Source organism: Manis javanica, chromosome 5 (genome assembly GCF_040802235.1).
Source record: "Manis javanica isolate MJ-LG chromosome 5, MJ_LKY, whole genome shotgun sequence".
Lineage (NCBI taxonomy): Eukaryota > Metazoa > Chordata > Mammalia > Pholidota > Manidae > Manis > Manis javanica.
In genome coordinates, this window is record NC_133160.1 from 40,544,685 (window position 1) to 40,572,340 (window position 27,656).

General features: G+C 39.8%; 1 protein-coding gene across 3 annotated transcripts in view; it reads left to right on the forward strand.

Moving 5' to 3' along the window:
- Window positions 1-27,656, forward strand: part of MACROD2 (mono-ADP ribosylhydrolase 2) — a 1,939,939-nt gene that overhangs the window by 1,428,636 nt on the left and 483,647 nt on the right. For all 3 annotated transcript variants that reach the window (XM_037022462.2, XM_037022461.2, XM_037022460.2), the window contains exon 8: window positions 15,472-15,545. In XM_037022462.2, the coding sequence (XP_036878357.2) occupies window positions 15,472-15,545 (74 nt within the window). The remainder of the gene's footprint in view (window positions 1-15,471; window positions 15,546-27,656) is intronic.

A 27,656-nucleotide genomic window follows, 5' to 3' on the forward strand; every position in this document is an offset into this window, starting at 1 on the left:
TGGAAATAGCTTTTTTACAGCTTATCCTGAGTCATGAAGGAAAATTTGAATAAGAGAATAGCCTTATGTAACCGACTCCAATATCTATCATCCTAGAAAGTTCTGTCATAACCCCTTTCAGTCAATCCCATTCCCCTTAAACAGCCATTGTCCTGATTTCTAACAGTTTAGTTTTGCCAGTTTTTAAGTTTCATTTTATAAATGGAATCTTGCAGTATATATACTTTTATGTCTGCCTTCTTTTATTCAAAGTACTGTTTTTGAGATTCAAATTTTGTGTATCAGTAGTCCATTCTACATTTTTTATGGAAATAACAGTATTTATTATATGTCAGAAATGTGTTAGAAAAGGGAATTCCTGATGTCCATGAAAAGTGTTTTGTAATGACAAGAAGTTATTAAAGCCACTGTTGACATTACACAAAGAAAACACTTGCCTCTGATAAAACATTCCCTAGGAATTACTGGACCTCTGTGCTTGACAGAGTTCAAGTATTTCATGTTTGCTGTCACACAGGAATTGCCTCAATATCAACTCCTAAAATGAGCTTTTGAATTTAGAATTCCAAAAGAACATGGAAGTCACTTGTAGGTAATCTGCATTTAGAAAATATGCTGGAAATAGCTGCTGAAAATATCTCATTTATTAAAGCTGAGGCTATTTTATTTTATTTTTAATAGACTATACTTAGGGCGATTTTAGATTAACAAGAAAAATAAGCAGAGGGTGCAGAGATTTCCTACATACCATTTGTTCCCACATGCAAACTATCAAATCCTCCTTCCCCAGTGTCCAAATCACACACCAGAGTAGTGCCTGAATATGACATATCTAAGTATAGTTTTTTGTTTGTTTTTTGTTCTGTATTTTTCCTGCTTGGTGTTCTCTGGGCTTCCTGGATCTGCAGTCCAGTTTCTGACACTAATTTGGGGGACATTTTCAGTCATTATTGCTTCAAATATTTATTCTGTTCCTTTCTCTCTTTTTTTTTCCTTCTGGTATTCCCATTATCCATATATTATACTTTTTGTAGTTGTCCCACAATTCTTGAATATTCTGTTTGTTTGTTTTTTCAGTGTTTTTCTCTTTGTTTTTCCATTTGGGAACATTCTATATCCTCAAGCTCAGAGATTCAGCTGTGTCTAGCCTAATGGGCCATCAAATGCATCCTTCATTTCTATTACAGTGTGTTTGATCTATAGCATTTCTCTCTAATTCTTAGAATTTCTGTCTGTCTCTCTGCCTATATTGCCCCTATCTTCTTGAATGCTTTGTACCGTATCCATTAGAATCCATAGCATATTAATCATTCCATAATCTCTACCATATGTGAGTCTGGTTCTGATGCTTGCTCTCTCTTTAAACTGTTTTTTTTTTTTGCCTTTTAATATGCCTTGTTATTTTTTCTTGATAGCTGGACATGATGTACTGGGTAAATGGAAGAGCAGTAAATAGGCCTTCAGCAATGTCGGGGTGAAGTGTGGGGGAAGAGGAAGTGTTCTGTAGTCCTGTGATTAGGTCTCAGTCTCTCAGTGAGCCCCTTGCCTTCAGGCTGTGAGCTTCACAAATGCTTCTTCATTCCCCTGTTTCCCCACTGAGGTGGGACAGGATGCTTAACAGTGGGCTGGAGTTGAGTTTTTCACTTCCCCCACTACAGATAGCTAGAGCTGGCTGGTGTAGAACACTTTCCTTCCCCTAGGTAGGTTAGTTTTGATAAAACTCCAGCAGGTTAGGCTCTGGTAGAATAGTTTCCCCTCAAGGCAGGCCTAGTTTAAAACAGAGTGGCCTATTTCAAAATAGTTCCTTTCTCCTCTCCCTACAGGTAGCACAAGGGAATTTTTCTCTATATTCACTGTGAGAACCTGGTCAAGCTCCTGGAAGTAAAATTTACAAAAGTGTGTAGGGCCCACCCCCCCCTAAGACTAGGCCCCACCTGGGATTTTTAACTGCAAGACTGTCTACTACAGTCTCCAGTAATTCCTCGATTTCAGTTCAGGTTCTCCTTCTCTGGTGTTGGTTCCCATGGAGGCTTCTGGTCATGGGTTTCTGCTCTGGTAAGTTGTGATTCTTTGTATTCACTTGTGTCTCTAAGTTTGACCTGTGACTTCACTTCTCTGATGGATCTAACAGTTGATTTTTTTCAGTTTTTTTTTTTCAGTCTTTTACCTGTTAGGAGGGAGTAATGACTTTCAAGCTCCTTACATGCCAGAGTGCCATTCTGCTTTAAGAAGAAAACTGTGAGGTGTTATATAAGGGAAATACTATGCAAACACCTACATTATTTTTCTCTCAGGAATATCACTGAGTTCCACAAAAGTTCCAACTTCCTAAAGAGATCCATCAAAATTAATGTTTAATGTTCATGTTTAAATAGATATTTATTCCCAGTAGAAGCACATCCTAAATTTCATTTCTAGCCCTGGCAGGTTTTCATGACACATTACAACTTCGCGCTATCTTGTGTCTTGCTTACTACAGCTCAGGCAGGAGAACAAATTGATTTTTGATTAGAAATACATCCTTCGAGGATTTCATTATCCTACCACAAACTTAGTTTAGAGCTCACGGTTTGTGAAATATTGTCATTCATTATTAAGACTAACAATGGTGAGCCTTGTGAGAAATTTGCGTTTTAAGATGCAGTTTTCCTCCTTTATAATTCTGTGGCTTATTCTCTTCATTCTTCTGTCAACCCTCAGACATTGACTATCTCCCAAGTACTTCAGTGTGGTTAACAGGAATAAGCCAGGTTCTGTCCATTTGAGGGAAATGATACATTCATCACTTCCAGTCACATCTCTCTAGGCATTTTCAGGAGCAATATCTTATGTTTGGGTAAAACTTAGAAGTCCCAAAAGCAGTGAAGGGAATGTTCTAGATAGAAGAGCAAAAGATCATATCTGCGATGAATCAGAGTCAATTGTTCAGACCATTCTAAGTTCATTTTTGATTGTTAAAGAAATGTACTCATATTACCATAGTGTTGGTGAAATCCAGAGTAGGCTTTCTTAAATCTTCCAGTTTTCTCATATGGAAAGGGACTAAACAAGAACACCTGTGAAGAGTAAAATGTGTGTGACTCATACAATTTAATCTTCACAGTAAGAGGGTAGCCTCCTCCCCATGTTACAAGTGTGGACACTGAAGTCTAGAAAGGTGCTCACACACAATGGCGATGCTAGGGAAGGATGCAATGTCTGGTAGGTCTGAATCCAAAATCTCTTCTTTTTTCCTTATTCCAGGGTGTCTCTTAACCTAGTTCCTATGGGTCTTTGAATTTCTTTAACTGGTATGCAGAATTTATTGTGTGTCCAGTGTTTTTATGCTGGACAGACAGTCAACAGGTGAAACTGTATTTCAAAGATGGTAAAGACTTAGTGAAGGAAAAAAACCACTCCTGTGGGCTTGTGAGCACTATCTGTCCTTGCTCACTGTATCAGTCCAGTTTTTCTGCATTACAAGCAAACTCAAAAACCCAGCAGCTGACAGCAAATAGCATTTAGTCTCTTGATGGTGGTTCTCCAGGTTGGCTGTCATTTAACTGATCAAGTTCGGGCTTGGCCTGGCCAAACTGGCTTTCAAGCTTCTTTTGGAGCTCAGCCCCACCTGTCTTATTTTAGGTGCCAGTCTGAAAGGGCAGTGGCTGCCTGAAAGATTCTCTTTTTATGCCAGCAAGTGCTTTTAAAGCATCACTTCTGCTCACATCCCATTGGCTAAAGCAAGTCACACGGGCAAACTCAACCTCGGTGGAACAGGGAAATGCATTCCACTCATAGGGACAGGCTCTACACAGTGTGCAGCAGAAAGGAATAAAGAACTGGGGACTCTTATCTGATCCAGCACACTCAGAAACAAAACTATCAGAAAAAGGCACAGGGACATTACTGCTCGCATAAAAATTGAAGTTACATTTCAACACAGAAATTTTCAGAACTTCTCCCTTGACATCTTTAAGAATATCTTTGAAAATGATTTTCAGAATGATGTCCCCCAATGGTCTTTAATTATGTCAAATAATATATTGTTGACCACAAAAATTATGTAACTATATCAAATAACGTGTTACTTTTAATCACAGTCTTGGTGTCTAAGATCGCACTAATCTCTGTCTTACTCAGCAAGCAGTGGCTGCAGCTGTCAAGTCCATTGTACCAAAGAACAGAGTTCTCACCAACTGGACAGCCCTGTTCAGGAAAACTCCACATGCTAAAATTGAGAGATTGGTTCAGCCAGACCTCAGAATGTAGCATGTTCCAACCAAGGTCTGTCTTAACCTTCAGTCATGAAGAGGAGAGATGCTCCACATTGAGTGTTCATTGCAAAGGAGTTGCTGGCTCAGAGATTTTTCAGAGGAATTCCTAGAATTATGAGGGCAATTTACAAACTCAGGCCTTGAGGGAACTTGACCGTTCATTATCACTGAAGAGTAAAAGCCAACAACCAGGGACGTGGGGACTAACTCAGCTTCATGCTGTGGTGGTCAGGGTTCAGGCTGCTGCGAGCTGGGATGACAACACTCGGTGTGCCTCTTTCAGCCAACTTTTGCCCCCAAATGTGTAGGTGGGAGCTAAACGCTTCTCAGGACACACGTGGTGTAACTCCTGTGAGTCAGTGACAGTTGAAACCAAGTTAAAGTTAGTTGAAACTAAGAGACCCTCTTTGCTGATGTGTCCCTGAAAAATGTCCTGTTCCGTGCCCCAGCTTGAGGGTGGCAGAAGCCCGAAAAGTATTTGTTAGACTTAAGACCAAGATGCTCTAGTGCTCATTCTCCTAGGCCGTTACTCTAGGTTATGCCAAGGCCACATGTTTGGGGTTCTTGGCTGACAGGCACCAGAGTAGCACAGACTCTGTTTCCTGCCCTTAGCGAGAAGGCTCATTTTTCTGGGCCTCAGGTGGCATAAAATCACTGCAGGGAGCGAGGGAGGCTCACAGGACACTGTAGCAACTAAGTATTTCCCATGTTCCCACATACAGCATGATGCATTACTGAGCATTTATTTTGCTTTGAACACTGAAGGTGGAAAAGGGAATAGGACAGATAAAGACTCTTCTTCATGGAGCTTGTGTCCATGGGGTAGATTCATGGTAACCAAGCACTTGGGACAGATAACATTGTAGATTTTGATAAGGGGAGCAAAAAAGTGCTCTGTTAGCCAAAGTGAGGAGTTTGGACTTTGGTCATGAGTGTGGAGGAAGCCACTGGGGTCTCCTAGCACGGATGTGACATAACACACCTTATGTTTAGAAAGATCACTGGCTACCATGTCTGTGCGCCATAGAATGCTACCCGGTCAAAAAGCAAAAACTGCATTTTCGCCTCCCAGTCAATCCAATATAATCTTTAGTCAAAAATGATGTCTTCAATGAACTCCCATGATTGCCCCTGAAGGAAAAATACCCTTTTAAAAAAGAATTTTAGAAAAACCCAATTCCTGGTGATGTTCTGAGATCCTTCATCTTCTTTCTCAAGAGACTTATTCAGGGATAGTAGGAACAGCTTGCACAGAAAGGAATTTATTTCACGAGCCATTTCTCAGGTCATTATTATAATTCCTTAGGCAAAAGATGATTTTTAAAATACTCTTAGAAATAGAAACTGGAGCTCGTAAGTTTGAGAAGCTGATGAAGCTTGCATAGATTATAACCTTGTGTCCCATAAAAATGCAGCTCATTCATACCTGCTTTGCAGTGTAAAGAAAGGAAAACTTTGTGTTCTACTATTTTTTGAAATAGGTGGAAGCAAAAGTAACCAAGTCTGAGGCCAGATGTAGCAGAATTTCTGGGGTGTCATTTGCTATGGCACACGTAATGCCAAGTGAAATGAAAGAATGGGTGTTAAGAGATTAAAATGATAGAAGTACAGAATTTCCCTTCTCCCTTTTTATGTTATGACTAATCCTAGAGGTCTTGCTAGGCAAATTGGTGCTGAATTGAATAAAATGCAGGATAAGGTGGGACCATGGGGAAAGGTGTGCTATCACAGGAATTCTGCTGTGAGCCAGGGAGCTTCAAATTTCCAGGTTCGCTGTGTCCAGAATGATGGTAACCTGGATATGAAGAAGTAATTGTACCATCAGAACACCAGCTTTTCTATGTTCCCAAAGGACTTCTTAGGCCCACCCATCTCACACTGTGCATCAAAGGCATTAAGTGGTAGACTGGGCACTGCCACCAGACAGAGAGAGCAGAAAATCTGTCATGCTAGATCTAGGGTGTGGCCTGGCAGGAGGCACTGTGCCCTGCTCTCTGAAACAAGGCTTCTGACAATAGGGGCCTCTGATTAGATTTCCTTTCTTTGGAGTTTGAAACAGTGTTGCTCTGGAATCTTTGGAGTTTGAAACAGTGTTGCTCTGGAACTGGACTCTGCAGGAGAGGGCTTCCTGGTGATATGCACCATCCATTCTATGGAGAAATGAGGACAAGCAATATGCCAGGCACTGGGCTAGGGTTTGGATGGAGGCAGGTCAGGCAGGAACAGGACTTGAGTGCTGGCCCTGCCCCTTGCTTGAGTTCTCTGAGAGTCACTTTTTCTCTTCTATAAAACAAGAAAGATTACATACATCTCAAAAGGAGTTTTAAGGGTTTGGGCTATGTTTCACGGGAGCCAGAGGTGGCAGGGTTCCTAAGGACAGCCTAGACTCCCACCCTGTCCACCCTGGGCCCTGTGCAGTATCACTGCCTCCACTTCAAGCAGATGCTAGTCCAAATACATTAGTGATTGACACTGAGTTTACCTGATTAACACAAGCAACAAGTAGAGCTTGCATCACACAGACTATATACTTTGCACACCTCTTGGCAGTATTTCCTATAAATCCAAATTAATCTGCTCTGGCTGACTCCTCGCTCAATAAACTAACATTGCTGTCCACTTACAGGCCAACTCGTCTCCATTATCTTTTCCCTCCTTTTCATTGGGTCATTATGGAGACTAAATAAGGTAATGTGTGTAAATGCTAAGTAGAAGGACTTGTACATTGTAATAATTGCTCAATAAATGTTAGCAGCAGTGCAGCAAGAGAAACAATTTACAACTGTTTCAAGATTTCTGCCTAGTGGGGAAAGGTTTACATGCCAGTGTGAGCCCAGATTATATGACCTCTACACTCCCCCAAATAAATAGCTTTCACACTGACAAGTGGCGAGCTCCCCAACTCTCTCCCCCATGTCATTAAGCAACTTATAAAACATTTCTCTATTGTGCGTATGCCAGAGATTACAAGTAGAAAAGTTTGAGAAGGGGTGCTAGCAAGATAAGACATAACACCTCATTTTCTCAAGTTCCTGAATGTATAACAATTGTAGTCATAGTTTGGCTTCCCGTAAAAAGCAGATGCAGAGGCAAATACTTGATTTGGGAGATGATTTCAGGAAGGGGAGTGGGGAAGAGAGACAGATACAGAATGGAAACCACTGAAATGCATTGTGGAGCAATTTGCCGCCATAGACAAGCAGAGGGAAATGCCGCTGGGCAACTCAGGCAACTGTGACTGTGTGACACACGAACCTCAGCATTTTCCAACCCAAAGGGTAGTGAGCTGGGACTTTTACCCACAACCTCTCATTAACTGTGGGTTGGAGATGTGTGTGGCAGACTTGATTCCCTGACCCTTTGAGCCTGCCCCACGTGTGGGCAGAGCATGCTCTGGATGCCAGAGAGAGCCCCAGTTACAAGGCAACAGACGCTGTGCTTGTAAGTCAAGCCAGTGTGCGAGGATGACACATGCCAAGGGGATAAAAGACGGGCATCGTCAGCATCTGCTGCGATTATTCACTTTGTTAACATGCCATGTTGTGGCTATATCCACATACAACAAAGCCTACCTCATCCTCTCAACAGCAGCTGAGGCTCTGCCATCTCACTGCCAGGTGACAATAGCCTCACTATTGCCTACTGTGGTGCCCTTTGCTCTCCTGAGGGAAGCCAGCACTGCCCTCTTTAGCATTCTGCTGCCATGCTCACTGCAGTAACAGGGGCCAGTGTCAGTCTTATTACTTCACCTGTTTTATCTTTTGTGAAACTCAGCCTTTAGCTAGAATTGCCTGAATGGCTGCTCCAGCAATTGCTGAACGGTGAGCCTCCTTCAGCTCATTTCTCTCAAGTAATTTGATTTCATCCTGCCATCAGAATTGCTTTTATGGGTTGGAAGGAGGCCTAAGGGGAGCAGGTTGACAAAAACCATTTTGAGATTAAAAAATAAATGAAATGAATTCATTTGCCTATAATTCCCCATGCCCACCACACCCTCCATCTGTATCTCACTACCTCTCCTCCCCACAGAGCACAGGTGTGTGCATGTGTTCAGAGGACCGGTAGAAGTGTTCTGAGCAAAACACAACTCATCTCACACTTCATTTCCTTTTACCTGAGCTAGTAAAATATACTATTTCATGTCCCACTGGTCCCCACACCAGAACTTCTGTGCTATGTGCAAAAATATTATGGTTATGCTCTCTAAAAAACCAAGCAAAGTGTAATTTTGCTGTGATAGTCAATGTTGACAATCCCAGTTCAACTGATGTTAGTATTGCAATAAACCCAGTGATCCATCCATCTCATTTAGGACAAAGATTTTCATCAGTGCTGAAAATCCCATTTTTAGTAACTGCATAATATTTTTCTTTTACTTGAGTTTGTATGTAAACAGAAAAAAAAAATCAGCCACATGCTTCCCTCATTAAAGAGTTGTTGGGAAGGAGAGCTGAAAAGTGGATATGAATTCAATGTGCAGAGTTCAAGGGAATTTGACATTTTAAACTATTGCTTCTAACTTCTAGATATTTACAGCAATCCTGTACCAATTTGGTGCTTATAGTCACTCTGAGGGCTGGTTAGTATAGCAACCACTTTCTAAATAATATGCAGTGTACATGGGGATTTATGGTAACAATAAAATTGCTAGTATTTTATCACTGCTTTGGGCCATGTGCCCTGCTGTGTGGCATTAGAGTATGGACTAAACACCCTTTAAGGTAAAACCACTACAGGAGAAATTTTGCAGCTGAAAATAAAATGATTCAGTGCATAAACAATAAATAGCTTTTATATTTGTGAGCTGTGCCTGAACATTCATCTACAGACTGCTTTCATCTTACAACTGCTAGAAAGGCATCCACAGTTTAAACAAAGGAAACTGATAACTGAGCTGGGAGGCAATGCAACTGGGTTGGGGGAAAATGCAAGAGAGAGAGGTCCTGGGTAGACTGTAAGCGGTAGGTGGAGCTCACATTTTTGAAGCATGGCCTAACTATACCTGGCATTATGTTCAATTCTATTTTTAATTTTTTCTGGTAAAACTTCTTTGAAATAACTGATTTAAGGCATTACCATGTGCCCCTCTATGATATGGTTATCTAAAGCTACAAGTGGACCTTCATTTTAAGTTTAAAAGAAAAGCTGATCCATTGCTTCTGCCTCCAAAAAGGATAGTTTCACTGGCCAAGTAGGTTATATTTCTCTCTATTTTAGAATATGCTAGATTTTCAGTAGAACATGTTTTAGTTTTGTATCAAGGAAACAAAATTAGTTTAAATATGGGAAGCTATGGACAAAGTCAAAGACATTAGGGAATGATCAACAACAGCAAAAGAACAAAAGAAGAAAGCTAGAGAGGCAAATTGTTTATGGCAAAGTCAACACCATAGTCACTCTAATTTTGTTGAAAACATTCTGAATTTTCAGCAATCCTAGTAAATATTTCAAGAGCTAAGTGGAGTCTTCAATGAGTTTTCATTGCTGTATCTTCCTGCAATTTGATTTTCAAAAATAAATATCTGCTTAATAACTGAAGGGAAAATGTCTAATGAGTTATTTGATGCAAAATGGATGAAAACCATTGGAAATTCAACTTTCTATGTCACTTTTCCTCTTTTGCTGAAGTCATTTTGCTATTCTGTTGACAGAATTTTCCCTCCCATGGCTTAAGTACTCACTGCTTTGCAGGGAGAAAACAGTCAAGTCATAAAACGTTTCAGAACTTCTGGCTATAAAAAATATTGATTGGCCTAAAGCTGTCTTTAATGGTCAAGAAAATATAATTAGTAAGTACATCTTGACACATTAACTAACTGACTAGAGAGAGAAATGCATTATTTTAAACTTTCATGTACTTCTGGCAGGAATATGAATTGGTACAGCAGCTTTGGAAGACTACCAGAGTTAAACATCTGCATAACCATGGACCAGTAGCTCCAAATCCTGAGTATATTCTCAACAGAAACAAGGGCTATGTCCACCAGATGACATGCAGGAGAATGTTCGTGGCAGCTTTATTCATAATAGGACTAAACCAGAAGCAGCCTAATTGTCTATCAACACTTGTCTAAATTGGATAAATTGGATAAATTGTGGAATATTCATACAATGGAATACAATACTACAGTGAAAAAGAATGAGTTTCTGTTATATGTAACAACATGGCTCAGTCAGGCAGGCATAATATTGGACAAAATATAGACAAAAAAGAGTGCACATTCTTCATGTATATGAAGTATGAAAACAAATAAAACTAACCTATCTTATAATAGAAAACAGATAATTCATGTCTTCACAGAGTAGATATGGACTTGGGACAAGGAAACTTTCTGAGGTGTTGAAATGTTTCATACTTCGATATAGTAGTGGATATATGTATGCATGTGTGTCTACATACACACATATATACATATATATGTAAAAATTTACCAAGCAATTTAAATACATAAGTAAATCAAATGAAAAAATCATTTATAAATTGTGTAAATCAACTTCAACATTTACAGCAAATGCTAATTTTAATAATCCATCCTAATGAATAAGGAAGTAAGCTTTGGAACTCCAGTAAAAGCAAATTCTCCATATACCCTGAGCACACACACACACACACACACACACACACACACACACACACACACACAACTCCCTGCATGCCTGGTCCTAAATTATTAATAGCTTGTTCAGCCCCATTGACCCTCATACCTGGAAGAGATTTTCAATGTCATTTAATTCAGTGATTCATCTGAAGCTTGTCTGCAGCTTTCCCTCTGGGTGGCCATTCTACTTTTGTGAACCAAAGTTCCCTGGTGACCACAATATGGTTATGACCTCCTGAGAAAGCCCATCACTGGGCAAAAATCCTTCATTGATCTTACTTGTAACCCTTAGGGTCTTGCACTTAAGTAGACAAAAGATTGTGCTGTTACTGTTTACTGTGAGCATCATACTTTATCTTGTATATACATGTCTTCTAAAAGCTGGCATATTTTCAGGGATATTTGTCTTGATTTTTCCCTTCTCCTTTAATTAATTACAACACATCTTCCCACCAGGAACTCTATTTTCTCATATGCATCTCTCAGTAGAGAAGAAATGTGGATATATTATTCTGCTTAGATAGCTCCTCAGAATCCCTTCACCTACGTGATGCTCTAGGGCTAAACACCCTTGGTGTCCCAGTAGTTAGCCTTTCCCATTATACATACAATGATTCACAAGTTCACAGTTCATTCACTCATTCAACACGTATTTATTGATCATCTCCTATGTGCCATGAATGTTTTAGGATACAGTGATAAGCTGAAACAGATGTGCTATCTGGCTCCTTAGGGCTTTCACTCTATGACTGTTAATCAAATATTTACATAAATACATGTAATATCTCAACAACTATGATGAGGGCTGCCAGAGAAAGATACATGGTGTCATGAAGGCTTAAAATAAGGGAGTTATCAGTGTCAGAGGAACCTGTCTGGGAGAAGCAATGACTGGGCAGAGGGCAAATAAATAAGGAGGATAAATAAAATAAGCTAGGAAAAGAGGAGACACATGTCATTTCAGGAACAGAAAATGACATGAGCTAGGCCTTATAGTAGGGAGGCAAAAGGGAACATGCCACATGCAAAGACCAGAAAGAAGGCCAATATAGCTGGAGCTGAGAAGGCAAACAGCAACACTACCTGAGGTGAGCCTGGGGAGGCAGGGAAGAGCCAGCCTATTCAGTAGCTTTGATCTGGGGAATGGTCTGAGGACACGTAGGCTTCAAATGCTGTAAGGGCTGTTTCTTGGAAAGTAGCTAAACAAACTAAAGAGAGAACAGGTCTGAGAGAGCACTGCTTAAATTAGTAATTTTGGAATAGAAACATTACCTCAAGGTCCAGGGCATGATCTGGAGACAAGATGGAATTGAAGTGGTTGTAAAATATGACCAGGTCAAGGAACTGGCAGGCCAAGTGTTGGGTGGTCATTTTCTTGGACACTGAAATCACCCAGGGTTAGGCCAGCCCTGAGGTGGAGATGAGAACCATAACTCAGTGCTAGAGGCTTTGATAGATGTGGGAAAGTGACCAGGAGGTCACAGATAATTGAGAAATGGCCATAGTTGCCATGGGTCTGTAAGAACTTATAGAATTTCTCTGTGGGGAATTGGGTCTTCTAAAGGTTAATGCTGATAGCCATCACAGCTGAGCGTGATTACAGTATTTATTAGCTTTATATAGCCCTATAATTCTGTGATTTAAGTATTTCTTAAACATATAAAAAGTTGGAGAAGAATTTCATTGGAAGAGAATAAGAAGGAAAACTAAGACAAACCTGGAAGGGCCCCCTGGATGTATAATGCCAAGCTAAGGTGCTGCAGTCCAGCAAAGGCAACCTTGTTTTGTGCAAGGGTGTGGTAGCTACCAGAAGAATCCCTCGGAAGTGGTGAGCTGGACAGACTAGAGGAGGAGAAAAATTCTTGAATGAGATTAATGGAGAAAGAAGCAAGGGAAAGGGTGGTATAAATATTTCAGAAGGACAATGTCTTTAGGACTGTTACCAGCAGGGAAAGTAGTCAAATACTGCAGTGACTAGGAAAGAGGTAAAGCCATAGGCAGAAACCAGGAAGTCAGAAAGAGATTCATTTTGTGGAAGAATGAAAGTTACATTTCTGCCTCCAGAGCCCATCAAGGGAAAGTATCCAGGTGATTACAAATGCAGGTGTTAAACTCATAGAAGAGGTGGACTGCGAAAGCATCCTGTGGTTAAGCCCTACCTATTAATGCCCATCCTGGCTGCCTCCTTTTCTTTGCAGCCCACAGGAACTTTACCTGGTTTCTCCCCCACTTTACTTTCCCTCATGTTTTTCAGTAATTCCTCACTGCTCACAGCTTCCTTCTGGAGACAGTATCTCCTCTGGTGGCCAGTTTAGAGTTCCCTTCCCCAAACACTCTATTGTTTCATAGAAAGCCTCTCTCTTCCTGCTTAGCTCTCTTTACCTGCATGTCCACATTCCTAATGCACTTGTCACATTGTATTGTGGTTGCCGTTTATCTATTTCCCCTCCGAGACTTTGGACTTTAGGGGACAGGGGATCATTGAAAGTGTCTACATTATCTACTTTACCAGTTTAATAATAATTTATTTAATGAATTAGCTAATTGATTCTTTAATTACCAGGTTTTTCTAATTTTAAGAGTTTACATTTCAAAGCCTCCATTTAAGGAATATGAATGGAACAAAACAATGCAAAACAAATCCACAATCCCAAATGCTGTAGATGAATTTACAGTTTCAAGAACTAGTGCATATTTTTCATATGACAGTGGTTCTCTCCCATATGACAACGGTCAAGCGGATCATAGCCCAGCTTTATTTTGTCCTTTTTCCTAATGCACTCTCTAACAAAATATGTACAGCTAATCAGAAAAGCAGTATTTATTCTTGGAAATGGGAACAAACAACTTCTCTGTCTTGCCTCCTCTCATGTACATTTTCTCTGAAAGTCTACTGAGATTTAGACCATCAGCATGAAACACTGGAATTTGTATTTGCCTTCCGGTAAAATTGAATCTTTTAAGTCTCAGACCTCCCTATTTCAGCAACATCCATCTCCTACATCTGCACAGATGTCACAGGGGCCTGCCTTCCCAGAAGACACCCTCCTGGGTATGCTGGAGAAGCATGCTACAGCTGGCCGCAGCAGAGGGGATGGAGGAAGGGGCAGGCTGGGTTTAGGACGTTGAGAAGGACATACATGTAATGGATGCTTCTAGAAAAAGGAGCTGGGGAGATCAAACACGTAGGAGGAAATGTAGAAAAAGGCAGTGTTGAAAACCTCAGGAGAAGAATCTGTGAATCTAGAGACAGAAAGTGGATTCATAGTTGCCAGCAGCTAGAGGACAGGGCAGACTTTGAGGGATGATGAAAATATTCTGGAATTAGTGGTGATGTTGTATAACTTTGTGTACATATTAAAAACCTATACACTTTAAAACAAAAAAATTAAGCCCCACCCTCCCAAAAGAAAGAAAATCCAGGAGGGAAGAGATATCGAGCATGAAAACCTAGTCAAACACGTCTAGTACTGGAGACAGAGACAGTGAAGCCTGACAGAAAGGCTGCAGGGTTTGGTGATCAGGAGGCCGTCAGTGAGCTTAGAGCAGTGTCACAATAACAGCCACTCCTACCTTTTCTTCTTTATGCCCTGTAAATATATAACTTACAAGGTTAATCCTTCACATATTTTTATCTCTATTGGCAGACTGTCTGATGATTATTTGAGCTCAGGGATGCATTTGATTCACCTAAGCTGAAGGGCCATTCTGGGAAACTTTTGGAAATTCTGATCATGTGTGTTCATGTTCACTTAGACATAGTATAAGTGTTTCATTCTTCCTGTCCTTCTAAAACCAAATACATACTACAGGTCACTGCACGTTGCCTCAAATGCAAACATCACTTCTGATGGCCCAAAAAAGAGCAGGTGTTGCCTTCTTTGAATTCTGATAAGAGTTTTCAGCAATATGGCTATTTGGCAAGTTGTTCATGCTCTCCTATGTCAGTCATCGATGGGGTACTGCTGGCCCTGTGACCCGGAGCAGTCACAGATTCTCTCAGCCATATTTACTTGTTTTATAAACTGAGGGCAATATATCTTAATCTGAGCCTCTCTTATGAGAAAATTATGTGGCAGTGTTTTGAAACCTATCAAGCAAATGTAAGCACATTTTTAATGAATGTTATTGTAAAATAGAAAATACAATTAAATCTTTTATTGCTTTTTAGCCCCAAACTGCTATAGGACCAGCTCCCTTAATAACTTGTATGTAGGATCCTTGCCCACGTCATTTGATCCTTAGGTCTCTCTGCCACATACCTTGTCTCTTGAGTCATGATTTCCATTTCTTTGTATTTCTATTCTATGCTGTAAGATAATTCATTTCTCTGGTCTTCTCAGAGCACTAATTCAGTTCTCAGTAGTGAATATTCCCTTTCGTTCTTCAATTTCTCAGTCAGAAGTCATTATGTATTTTTGTTCCAGGAAGTCATTTTTGTGTCTCAATTAAATGCTCTTGAGGATTTTCCTTCCTTTTTACTTTACTAAAGGCCTGCCTTGCTTAGTACTAATTGGTATTTAAATACTGTTTAAATAAGAAAAATCCAATATACCATGATTGACTTCTCTGTTACTTTCATCTTTTTTTGTTAATGTTCTATTCTGCTCTTCACTTAGGCTTTCCTAATGAGCCTGCTGCAGTCATTGCCCTCAGCACCATCAAGGAATGGCTGGCCAAGGATCATCATAAGGTAGGGGAATAACAAAATCAGCGAACATTCAAGATGGGCGTGATTTGATCCTCAATTTTAAAAAAGCCAGATAAATGTGTTCTGTGAATATCACGTAGATCTAGTCTTTGAGCCAAAGCTAGCTAACCATATTTCATTTGGGTTACATGGGTGATTGAATATTTTCCTGTAATTCATTGACTGAAGGGATTTTATTGATTGGTTTTGGTGGTGAACACATGCAAAGTGATCAGATTCATTTAGCCATGATCTCATTTTTGCATCTTGAGATAATATTGGTTTTGTGTGTAAAAGAGAAAACAGCATAGCTTCCATTAAAATTAAGAATAAGAAACTATTCTATGCTGTTTTTCTTACAGTGTTGTTACCTTTGTTGATGGGGGATTCCTGATATACAGTAATTTTTGGTATCTTGAACTCTGTTTATAGGTAATCACTGTCATAAAGTAACTTCTGAGTGTGAGATTGAAGTGGGCTTGGATAACTGATAGATAAATAGTCATGATCAGGATTTTTTATGACATGAAATGCTCCCATTAGAGTATTAATCATGTCTTCTGTTTATTTAATAAGATCTTTGGGATATGTTTGGTGATGGACAGGAGAATTGCTCCTGTAAACAAAGCATAATAGAAGTAAAGACACCATGGAAGCTTAGATTTCAGAGGTTCGGCGATTAACATGTTGTGAGACCAGATAGGTTTCATTCAAAGGCCGATCTTGTATGTTTTTCTTCTCAGATAATCACATGAGTGCTGTAAAAAATTATGTTCCATCTATGATGGACCATTCTTTTAGCTTTTTCCTTAGGAAGAAGATGGATTATTTGGAAATGTTGGTTAAGGAAACTATGGGAGTTTTCCTAATGAAAGAGCTCTTGGTGCCTTTGTGTGTTTAAAGAAACAGCAGTGTTGTTTTCTGCTCATTTCTGTAATTTCAAGATTTGTTAAACAGGTTTGAACATTGTTAATCTCAACTAGAAGTAAGGACCACATGGTCAAACATACCTACTTTGGGGCTTGCTCTTCCCTCTCACTTTGAAAGGTATATATGTGACAACTTCAATTTAGAGGCAAACTTTCATAATCTCAAAGAAGCAGGGTTAAAAAAAATAACTATAAAACAGTCAGTTTACAACCATGTCTTCTACATGAATTTTTCACAACAGTATTATGAACCAGCCAGGGTAAGTATTGTTTTCCTCATCTAGAATCAAAAGGTTAAATGACATACTCAAGATTTCAGAGTCACAGAACCAAGAGTGTGTGTGACTCAGCCCTCCACACTCCAACAGCTACTCTTCTTGAGTGTTCTTAAGGCTAGGGAAAGAAATTCAGTCCCTTTGAAAGCTTGTATCTTCAATGTATCTCTTGGTCATAGTAAAGGCTCCTTACCTGGACCATTTGCTTGGCAAAAATGTAGTGTTTCATGATAACTGAACATGAAAAGGGAATAAAAATCATGAAAAATTGATAACTGAGCTAGTGTATTTGTGCAAATCCATCATTTCCACTAAAACAATAATCCAAGGACATTCCCTTCTGGGCAAAGTTCACATGTGTTTTCTTGGCATGTGATGGAAGTAACCATAACTACACAGGCCATCAAGGAAGTAATGAGGAAGTGCAAATGAATTGGGCACATTTATAGCTCATTGACAATGCTACTGATGGTTTCCGTCTAGTTAAACTATTCAGAAAGTTATTTAACATAGAAATTTGTTAGCTTAGTCTTTCCTGCTTAAAGGTTTTTGTTCTAAATTCCTTACTAGCCTACTATGTCTTTGAGTCCATTCTTTTGCTTTCCTATCCTTGTCTTTCTCATTTCTTGGGTCTATTATAGAAAATTTAGATATTTTGGATTGAGAAGCACAGTTCTCAATATTGCCACAAAAGCTTTAAACATAACCTGTTCTATCTAACTCTCTTTTTAAATGTTACTTGTTTCAATATGAATTGGCTAATTTAAACAATTTAATTTGGATAAGTCAGGTTTTACTTAATAAATGAGCTATAAGAAATACTATATAGATAAAAAGCTAACAAATTTATCATCAATATCTGATTTATGTTTTACTCTGTTAAAAAGCAAACAAACTAGGTTAAGGACTTATGAAAGACAAGTACTTCTCATTCAGTCGTCTCTTCACTGCAGCATTGTTTTGACATCCTGATTGTTTGTTTAAGCTTTTTATTCAGTAATTCACTCATTTAGTAAATCTTTATTAAATCCCACTAAGTCCTGGAAACTGTTCTAGGTACTAAGGAAAGAAGACTGAAAAACATAGTCCTTTACTATGATGTTCATAGCCAAGGAAAAGAGAAACATAAATTAAATAAAAAAAGAAATAAGTTCAAAGAGTACATTATAAAGTAAAATGCTAATTGGATAGTGAGTTATTGGGGGATAAGGGTTTAGATAATTTAGAGACTTCTCTAAGGACATAATCTTGGAACAAGGATTTGCATGATGGGAAGGAGCAAGCCAAGCTACACAGAGGTCTTGAGGTAGAACATTCCTCACAGAGGGAACAGCAAGAGAAAAACCCTGAGGGGAGGGAGAAAGAGTTTACCATGTATATGCAATGGTAAGAGAGATGGCAGTTAGAGCAGAGAGATAAAAGGATGGCAGGACACAAATTTGGACCAATAAACAGGAGTCAGATCATAGAGTTGTGGTTCATGCAAAGACTGATTGAGTGGTACACATCTTCATGATTTTTGGTGATAAAATAATTGATGTTGACATGTGATTATTGAGTCTTCACATTTCACCGTTTACTTACTCTCTAGTTTCTAAACCATCAGGAATGGACACTGTTTTTTCTTATTCTTTTTTTTTTTTCAAAATGATAGTTAATTTGATTCTATTTACCTGTACAAATCACCCCACCTGTGTGGCTGGACATTTCCACATCCCAAGAGGCCTGACTGCAACACTTGGACCCAGTGTATTGACAAAGAAAAACATGTTCTGTCATTAAGTGTCCACTTGTTCCATTTGTCCAAAGTCTGTGAGGTGCTCTTGTCACCATATATTTAAGGGAAGTCAGGGAGTTGAGGAACCTCAGCTGAACAAACAGTACAGTTGGCCCTGATGGCCTTAGCAGAAGAGATGGAGCAGCACTTTAATGAAAAAAGGAAGGAAAATCCTCAAAAGCATTTAATTGAGACACAAAAATGACTTCCTGGAACAAAAATACATAATGACTTCTGACTGAGAAATTGAAGAACGAAAGGGAATATTCACTACTGAGAACTGAATTAGTGCTCTGAGCAGACCAGAGAAATGAATTATCTTACAGCATAGAACAGAAATACAAAGAAATGGAAATCATGACTCAAGAGACAAGGTATGTGGCAGAGAGACCTAAGGATCAAACATGAGGTGGGCAAGGGATGAAGATCACCCACTGGCATTTTCAACTAAATTAAGAATTAAGAACTTCTGAGTTCAGAAAATCAAAGGAAAACCACCACATCTGAATTAACTATGTAAAATTGACAGCATATGGCATGATAACCTTTCCGTAAATGCCCATTTTTCTCAAGTAAGAACTTTATTACAGAGACAAGTGAGCAAAATAAGGAGCTGCTATGGAAATGAGCAGCAGAAACAGGGCCCAGACTCCTAACTTGGGGTGGCTGGTCTGCATTATCATCTGCACTTTCACGCATTCCTCATTTTTCATGCAGTCTAAAAATATCATTCCTTGTGAAATAGTGATTTCCTCACTCCACAGCTCTGAGGCACCCCTTTGATATCTGGAAGTTAGCCTCAGAAATGTTTTTACAGTGTCTGTTCTATTGTTCTATGCCAGCGACTCATATGGCGTCTAGCTAGTGCTCTCTGGGCAAGGTACATACATGTAATTTTTTCCATAGCAAGCAGAAGAACAGGATGTCTTTCACTTCTAAAAGCTTCATTTAGCTTGATAGTGTGATACATATCCCTGTTATGGACATCATGTCTAGCGCTTTCAAATACCCCAAAGAAGCAGGCATCTTGTAACATAGAGGGCATTTGTGTTAAGTCTTCCAGGCAGTCATCTTAGTGGGTAGGGAATCCAAGATGCAGATCCTGAGCTGCAAGATTGGTGGATTCTCTGGGTGTTTTTAAATGTGAAAAACCTGAAGTGCTGATTAGGCCTTAGCTGTAGTGTGACACAAACCCCTTCCCTCCCGAGACTAATAATACAGCAGCAGATAGGTGGGCACAAGCATCGCATTCTGGGAGTCTAATGGAGGGTATGGCTGTGTGTGTGGCTATCCAGGGGGGAAGCCATGGCTTACCTGAGACCAGGCCCCAGCTGCATCTCTGAAGATCTCTGAGGATGGTACTTCCCAGATGTCTTCCCCATTCAGTCCCTCCATGGGAGTTTTCTAATCTCCCCCCTCATGCTGACACACCTTCTCCTCCACAGCAGGCCCCCTTCTTCTGGGGAGGAATAAATCAATGGAGGAGCCTTTGGTTCATCTTTGAACACCCCTCATGGGCACCTGGCTTGACTTGAAAATCACTGGCAGGGAAGAACTCCCAGCTCTGCATTGTCAGAACCAAAATCTATTTTCCTCTGTGGAGGAGGAAGGTGGACGCTTTCTTTCATTTCATGAAGATGTTTGGGCCTTTGCCTAAGATACAATATTTTTTAATTGTTCTTTTAGCATAAACAGATTGTTGTCCAGAATGTTAAATATCATTGACTTGCCATTAAAATTGTTTACTTGGTACCGTCTGAGGGAAACACAACACCTGTGGTATTGCTGAGTGTCGCTGTGGGTAGTGTGTCTGCAGAGGCTGCCGGGACACTAGTGTATACATCGCGACGGAGACCCAGCTCTGCAGCTTGCTGCTAGCCAAGGTCTCATACCTTCCCCACTGTGTCCAGACCTCAAGGTCAACTGATGGTAGCCGGAGGAAATACTGGTTTTGAGTAGGTGTCCTTTAGAAGTAAAGGTGTTGGTTTCCACGGTAGGGAAGTTGTTACATGGTTCCTCTCCCCCTTCCCTGCATTTTTAACTTTCAGACACTCAATCCACAAAGTATTGAAAAAGGTGAACAGATCCTTTTATCCAAGAAAACTGAGTCAGGAATCCACCAAAGAAATGCCCGTTCAGCCTCCTGAAAGGTTCCTGTGCTGTTCTTGTGATAAGCCTACACCATCAGGGATGTGGCCACTTGCTTCCTCTTTATGGATCACAAAGGAACTGTCGCACTTCAGCTGCTGGTGCCAAGACTATTTTTTCCTCTTCTTGGCAGAGGTCTTTGAACATATGCAGTGTTAAAAATTGTCACTTTTATTTCAGAATCACATTATGGACCACCAAAAAAACCCCAGTATGGGGCCTGCCTTATGTCACCGACATGAAATGCCTTAGGATCTCTGTGGCTTTTAAAAGGGGGACTTGAACAAAATGTGAAATGATGCTTATGTTTCTGAGGAAAAATTATATCCTTCATGTCAAGTTTCAATTCCTGTGAACAGTTCTTTGAAGGATGCAAAACACTTAGTGTACCATCCTTCAGTTCTCCACAAACAGGGTGTGGTTGACCTTCAAGGATCTGAAGGAAGTGCTCAGTATCCTCCCTGGCGAATGTCTTTTCATGGCATAAAACATCCTTTGAGTACCTACACTGGCCTTAGTTTTGGGTGAATATAAGCTTAAGATAATGTGTGTTTGGAAAAATAAATACCATATTAAATACTCTCATTCTGTGTAGGAATATGATTATGCTAATAGTAATCATCATCCTAATATGGTCTAACAATGTGTTCTTTGACTAATCTGAGCATGAGTTTTAGGTGGAAACCATGATGCTCATTGCCTGGGACATAACTGGGGAAAATGATTTGCAGACCTTGCACTGATACCCTGTTCCTTTTGCTCTTGAAGAGCACTGCTGACTTCCAAAAGGTTCATGTTTTCTCTCTTCCTCCATCTAACTTCCTTCCTCCTTCCCTCTTCTTCACACACATACACACACACACAGACACACAGACAGACAGACAGACACACATACACACACACAATATTATTTCCCATTCTCAAGTTGTCTTTGTTGAGATTTGTTAACAAGCAATTGTACTGGTGGTTAGAAATGATTTTATCTATTTACCTTATGACTCCAAGTTCCATTGTGAGAGTGAAAGCCTTTATTGGGGGGAGTGTTCCAGTGCTTGGTGTCACTGAAGACTGCCCCACATTAGAGTTTGCCAAGTGGGCAAATCAACTTACCTGTCCATCCCCATGCTGCTTCAGTATCTATTTACAACAGGCATGCCAGGGTTCTTGGAGCTAGAAATTTGAGCCCCTTGCTGTTGTCCCCAGGCTTCATAATTCTGTTCCTGTCAATAAGAAGCACGAGTGTATCATAACATAAATTTGGCTGTTTTGGTTTGTGACCCCACTGTCCATTAGCCAGTGTTCCCAGGGTGGACAGAGCTTTTAGAAGACACTTTCAGGAGTTGAGGTAAGGTTCCCAAGCACTCTTTTCCCTAGTCTTACACTGTGTGGAGAGCTATTTAAAGTCAGATGAGTTTGTTTCTCCCACCAAGGGATGTCTGAATAATCAAGGCCTCAGGGGACTCTAGTGACATCAGTTTATAGTCCCATGTAGTTTATGGTGGCTTGTTGACTTCTGTGCTAACCTATAATCAACACATGTCCCCCTCTGCCAGCCATCCTTAATCTAGCACAGTATCCATTAGACCCCCATTACTTTTAGATAAATAGAATGGAGTTTGGAGAGAACCTGAAAATATACTCTGTCTTGGAATGGCAGAGATGGATTATGCTTAAGTAGGCATGGAAAATTCATATATATATTCATATATATATATATGAATATATATACTGCCAGTGGGTCCAGGGATTCTAGAAAGAGTTCTAGGAGATGTAGATTAAGCATGTGAAATAGCTAAACAGAAAAGGGAACCCAGTATTTTTCTGGCTACTGATGTGTCCCATAGCCTACATTTGGGACACACACTATTACACGTTTCTATAACATATGTTATTATATCTTCACAGAAATTTCTTTAAGGTAAATAATTTTATCTTTAAGTTTACAGATGTAGTGGTTAAAAGTCAATGAGAAGGAAATTCCTAAGTCAAGTAGTTGGCACTTTCATATTCTACTGTAATATTGCTTCTGTGGGCAGTGGTGATTAGTCGAAAATTGGACATCCTACCCAAACTTAGCCACTCAAAGTACATATGTGCGTATGGAGACCAAAATAGGCTATTTAGAGTCTTTCCCTGGGACTTATTGCAATCTGGAGTTAGAAAAGGTAAATAGGGCCCAATTTGGTGGTAAGGCTGAGAGTAAAGGACACAGGAATCATTAGAGGTCATGTTCCCTGCCATCCTGCAGGTAGAGGGTTCTGCCTTAGGAGGACATTGAGATGTCACCAACTGTTGGGCATTTGGCAGTCATAGATCCCATTCTTCTGGTTTGAGTGAAGAATCAAAACAAAGGCAAACTGCAGTGTTTTTTAGCAGAACAGAATGACCTCCCAATTTTAGCTTGAATATCTCAGGCTAATAATTCTCAACTAGAGAAAAAGGAGGCTTGGGAAACATTTGAAGGACTTATTTTCCCCCAAAACTATATGTTTTAACAGAATTTTGTACCCCTTTCGGAGAACTCCTCCTATGTTGAATCATTGTTTTTGATGGGAGTATATCAGGGCCTTCCAATATGTTGGATTGGAAAAAATATATATTTAGAGTCACTATTCTCAATAGCAAAGAAAAAGCTCATTAAAAATTCAGTCTTTCAGTACTTACTGCTATGCAGAGAGCAAATAAAAGTATCCTTCCTTCCTTTTTCTTTCTATCCTTTTTTTTTCTGAAGGTTTTATCTTCCTCCTTTTTCACTGTAACCTGGAAGTAAGAAACAGTTAAGTTTTAATGGAAACCAGTACTGAGCAGAAGCCGCCAAGGATAAGTAGGATAAGACCGGTGTGTTTGAAAGAGGATGGATCCCTTTGCAAAGTATGGATTAGAAGTCTATAGGACTGTGGGACAGCTTCCAAGATTGTAGCAATGAGGCCATGATGTAACAGTAACTCAAATCCTCTTCCAGAAGAGCAATTATGGCTCTTGGAAGCCAAGTGGGAGGGTACAGTTCAAACTGGCTATTATTATCCCAATGAGGGATCATGGTGTAAAGATTAGAACATTGAATTAAATGTCAGAAAATTATGCTCTATTCAGATTCTTCTACTCTCTCGTGTAAACTTGGACAATTAACTCCATCTTTCTGGACTCTCATCTGTAAAATGGGGAGTATATGCCACGTCTCTTTCAGTTCTAGAATTCATTGCCATTGATATTGTCTTCTGCAGAAACCCCACTTATTCAGCCCCAGTCATGTCTTTGTCCAGGTCATCATGGCAAAATCAGACCAGTAGAAAGCTTTGTCCTCTATGATTCTCTAGGCTCTTTAGATGACATACCAAAGGTCAAGCAGCATCTGCACATGCTCTTGGGTGCCTTTAAGGTGATCTCCAATTTCCATAGCAGTGTATCTTCAGAGTCAGTATTAACAACCTTGACCCACTTAGTATAGGAGGAGAGGCCCCCTTGTGGCTTTTCTGTAAATGATCTGCATTATATGGTGGTTTCAAAATAGCCAACCTTTAAAACTTCTTATGAAATTAAATCTGCTGATTATCCAAATGATGTGACATTTTTATACATAGAAAAAACTCTGAGCATGTGGCTGGATCTACATTTGACACAGGGATAAAAATGACTTTGAGAGGTCCTACTGAAAGAGGCTCTACCGCCTGTCCTGTGTCTGCCTTCCGTCTTCCTCGGTAGGGAGGAAACAGCCCTTTGACTTGCCCTCCACATCACATGAGTAGGACTCATGTGATGCTATGACTGTATGGAAAATCTAGCTCAACTCAAGGAATAACAAAGAAGGCACTTTCTCATTCTTGTGGAATTAAATGATTTGCTTGTGAGAAGAAATGTTCTCCAGGACTTTGTTTCATATAGATGCTGTGGCCAGGGCTGTAGCTGCCTCTGCATGTTTGGTCATGGAAACAGCCTCTATGGAAGCCAGACCTCCTTTGATGAAGACACTGCTTCTCCCTATGGTAAAAAACACAATTAGGTCTGGCAAAGCCACCATTACCTCCAACTCTTGGTTCTTCAAGAGAAAACATGCTAGAAGAAACCTTACAAGAGTGTGGGCCTTTGACATACAGCATCAGCTTAATTATGGGCAAAAGCTGGATCACAGGAGTTGGATTGTGAGCCCAGTGACAGAAGGGTTTTCCCACATTCTCCTATCAATCAAATCAAGTTCTCATTTCCGTTCGTGGACTTCGTAGAACTCCCATCACATGGAAACTTCCGAATAGGGAAACAGAAACAAGCTTAGTTCTTCATCCATGCCAGGGTGCCTCAAAAGCTCATGCAGAGACTACTCATTGGCATGAATCAGGAATAGAAGTATTGTAGAGGATTTACAGTTCCATAAACCTTTGTGGAATCAAGTTACTAATCCCTGGTCAGAATGAAGCATTCACATCTGTGATATCGAGTTTGAAGGCCTCAGGCAAAGAAATGAGTGCTCATTATAGATCCTGAACTATATTAGTCTTACACTTGATTCTGCAGCAAGGGGTTGCAATCACCCGGCTTATGACCTGCTGGGCACGGAGGCAAGTGATGTTCAGTGGTGGGGAGGTACTACCTATACATACAGCTTCTGTCATGTTCACTCTTGTAAAAAAAGGCACAGATAGGGAAAGAGAGATATGTATTTTTTTTAAATGGAACAATTTATTTTCAGTTACACAATAAACCTTTGCCAAAGACAAGACATACAAAATAATTTTTCTTCCATTTGATCCAAATTCTCATGTTTCTTAGCGTCCTTCTGCATTGGTGTGATGGTAGTATATAAAGATGTCTTGTTGTGGTTGCTTTTCTGACAGTGCTCCTAAATAATTAGCCAAAAACCTCACCTTTTGCTCGATGACACCTTAAACTTTAAAAGAACTCCTGCAATCTTTCCCTACAGCTGGAGAAAAAGTGGGCTTTGTTGGACTTTATGAGAGATGTGTCAGTTTCCAAAATAGGGTCTTTCTAAATAAATTTGAAGAGTAATTTTTTGTGTGTGAATTTTTCATGTTATGTGTTGACTTAAGAGGCATAGGAATAACTCAACTGCATTTATTTTGCAACATACATGTTGGCTGTTTCTAACCAGCAGATCTTCCCAGTCTGGGCTGTTTTTCCTGGCTTGTTATGAACTGAAGAGCTCCCTTAATGACCTGGGCATTTTTAGCTTACTGAGCTTGTCCATGAGACACTGGCCTTGGAATAAGGAGAGTCCAGGAGGTATTACAACCATTCTGGGACTGTTCCTCATCCGTAAAATAAAGTTAAATCACCTGGGAAATCAATGAATCAGAAAATAGGACCATCCCCTAAATCTACTGCATCAAAATATCTGGAAGGACAGTGGCCCATAGTTTTTAAATTTCTCCAGCCAGTTGTTAAAAATGACTAGATCAGTTATTCTCAAGGATCTTCTCCAGCGAGGACATACTAGGGTACAAGTTCATATTTATTCTCTTAAATGTGAGGGAGGATATCTATGCGAGAATTGGAAGAGTAAATCCCCCTCTCCACCAGTGTATATCCAGGCTTCTAACAAGGGATTAGGAACCTTGGGTAGGGGTGTCTTATCCAGAATGACCACCATAGCCTTCCCAGGGATGAACTCTTGTTTCTTCAGTCCCATGATCCTCTTTGACATGTGTTGGCAAGTCAGTGAGACTGATGATGCTTACATAAAATGCATAACCTCATTTCACATGAAATACCTATGGGAGTTGCTGGTCAGCTTTCTGTGGCACTCTGTACATAGTAGGGGCCTTTTTATCTCTTTTAAAAATTATTTTAATATATTTCCAATATCCTGTTTATAGTAATCATTATCTTCAGATATGTGCTTAGGTGCTTCCATGCATGAAATATATTTAATAAACTAGTAAAATTCATCAATATATGCAATGAAATATTTATTTGAGTAATTACTGCAGTCAGATTGTGAAAGAAAAGCAACAGGTTTATCTCTTGGATCTTGTGTAATTATATTGGTTCTTAAAAAACCTTTTGAGAATAAAGTGCTCAGTCACGTGAAGCAAATTGCTTCTCCTTGGACACAAGTGTGCCATTCAGTATGGCTGCAAGAGGCGACTTTCTGATGGGTTCCCTGTTGTCCTTCAAGGGATCCTGTTTACACAACCTATCTGTGGTGTGGCCCCTGGATATGCAGATACGTGTCACCCCACTGTTTCCAGAATCTCCTGCCACAGACAGACAAAATTAACTTTCTTTAAGGAATTAGAAAATTACCTGCTCTTCTCAAATGTATTGCTGAAAATAATAACCACCTTAATATCTTCTGCTGTCTGGAATTTTACTCTGAAAACAATTAGAGCATGATGAGCTGTGCTTTTGGCAGTCCAAATTGAGCTACACATGACCTGAGTGTGCTTTAGCTAAGCGAAGGGCAACTTAGGAATGTATTAAGTTGAGTAATCATCTCATGTTTTTCCCCTGGTTTCAGTGACATCAACAAAGTTCATTTTTCTTAGAAGTTTTCTCTTTACAAATTTAAACTCAAGGGAAATAGGATACATATGTTCCTGATTCATTGGCACTAACTCATCAAAATGTTCTTTTCCTTAAAAGTTATTAGATGTCTGCAGAGGATTTTGACTTTTCTTTCTAAGTTCTTTTAAGCTCTCCTGACTAGAGCCAGGAAATGGCCACCTGCCAGCAGTGAATGAGCCCCCCAAATACTCACGTTTCTGGAGGCAAAGGAAAAAGAAAATTCATTCCCCATTTTCTAAGTGTAGTCAGGAAATGGTTTTCCTCAGAGGGTGGGAATAAATGTATACCCTGGAATGTATTAGTAGATTTATTAAATGTGTAACTTAAGAAATGCCATGAGGTGGCTGCAGCAGAAATGGGATTTAGATTGTTCCCTCCACCATTACCTCATGGGAAACTCTTTAGAGTAGTTGGTTAGCCCAGCAGCATAGAGCTTTTAACTAAGTAAAACATGGAGTATCTTCAG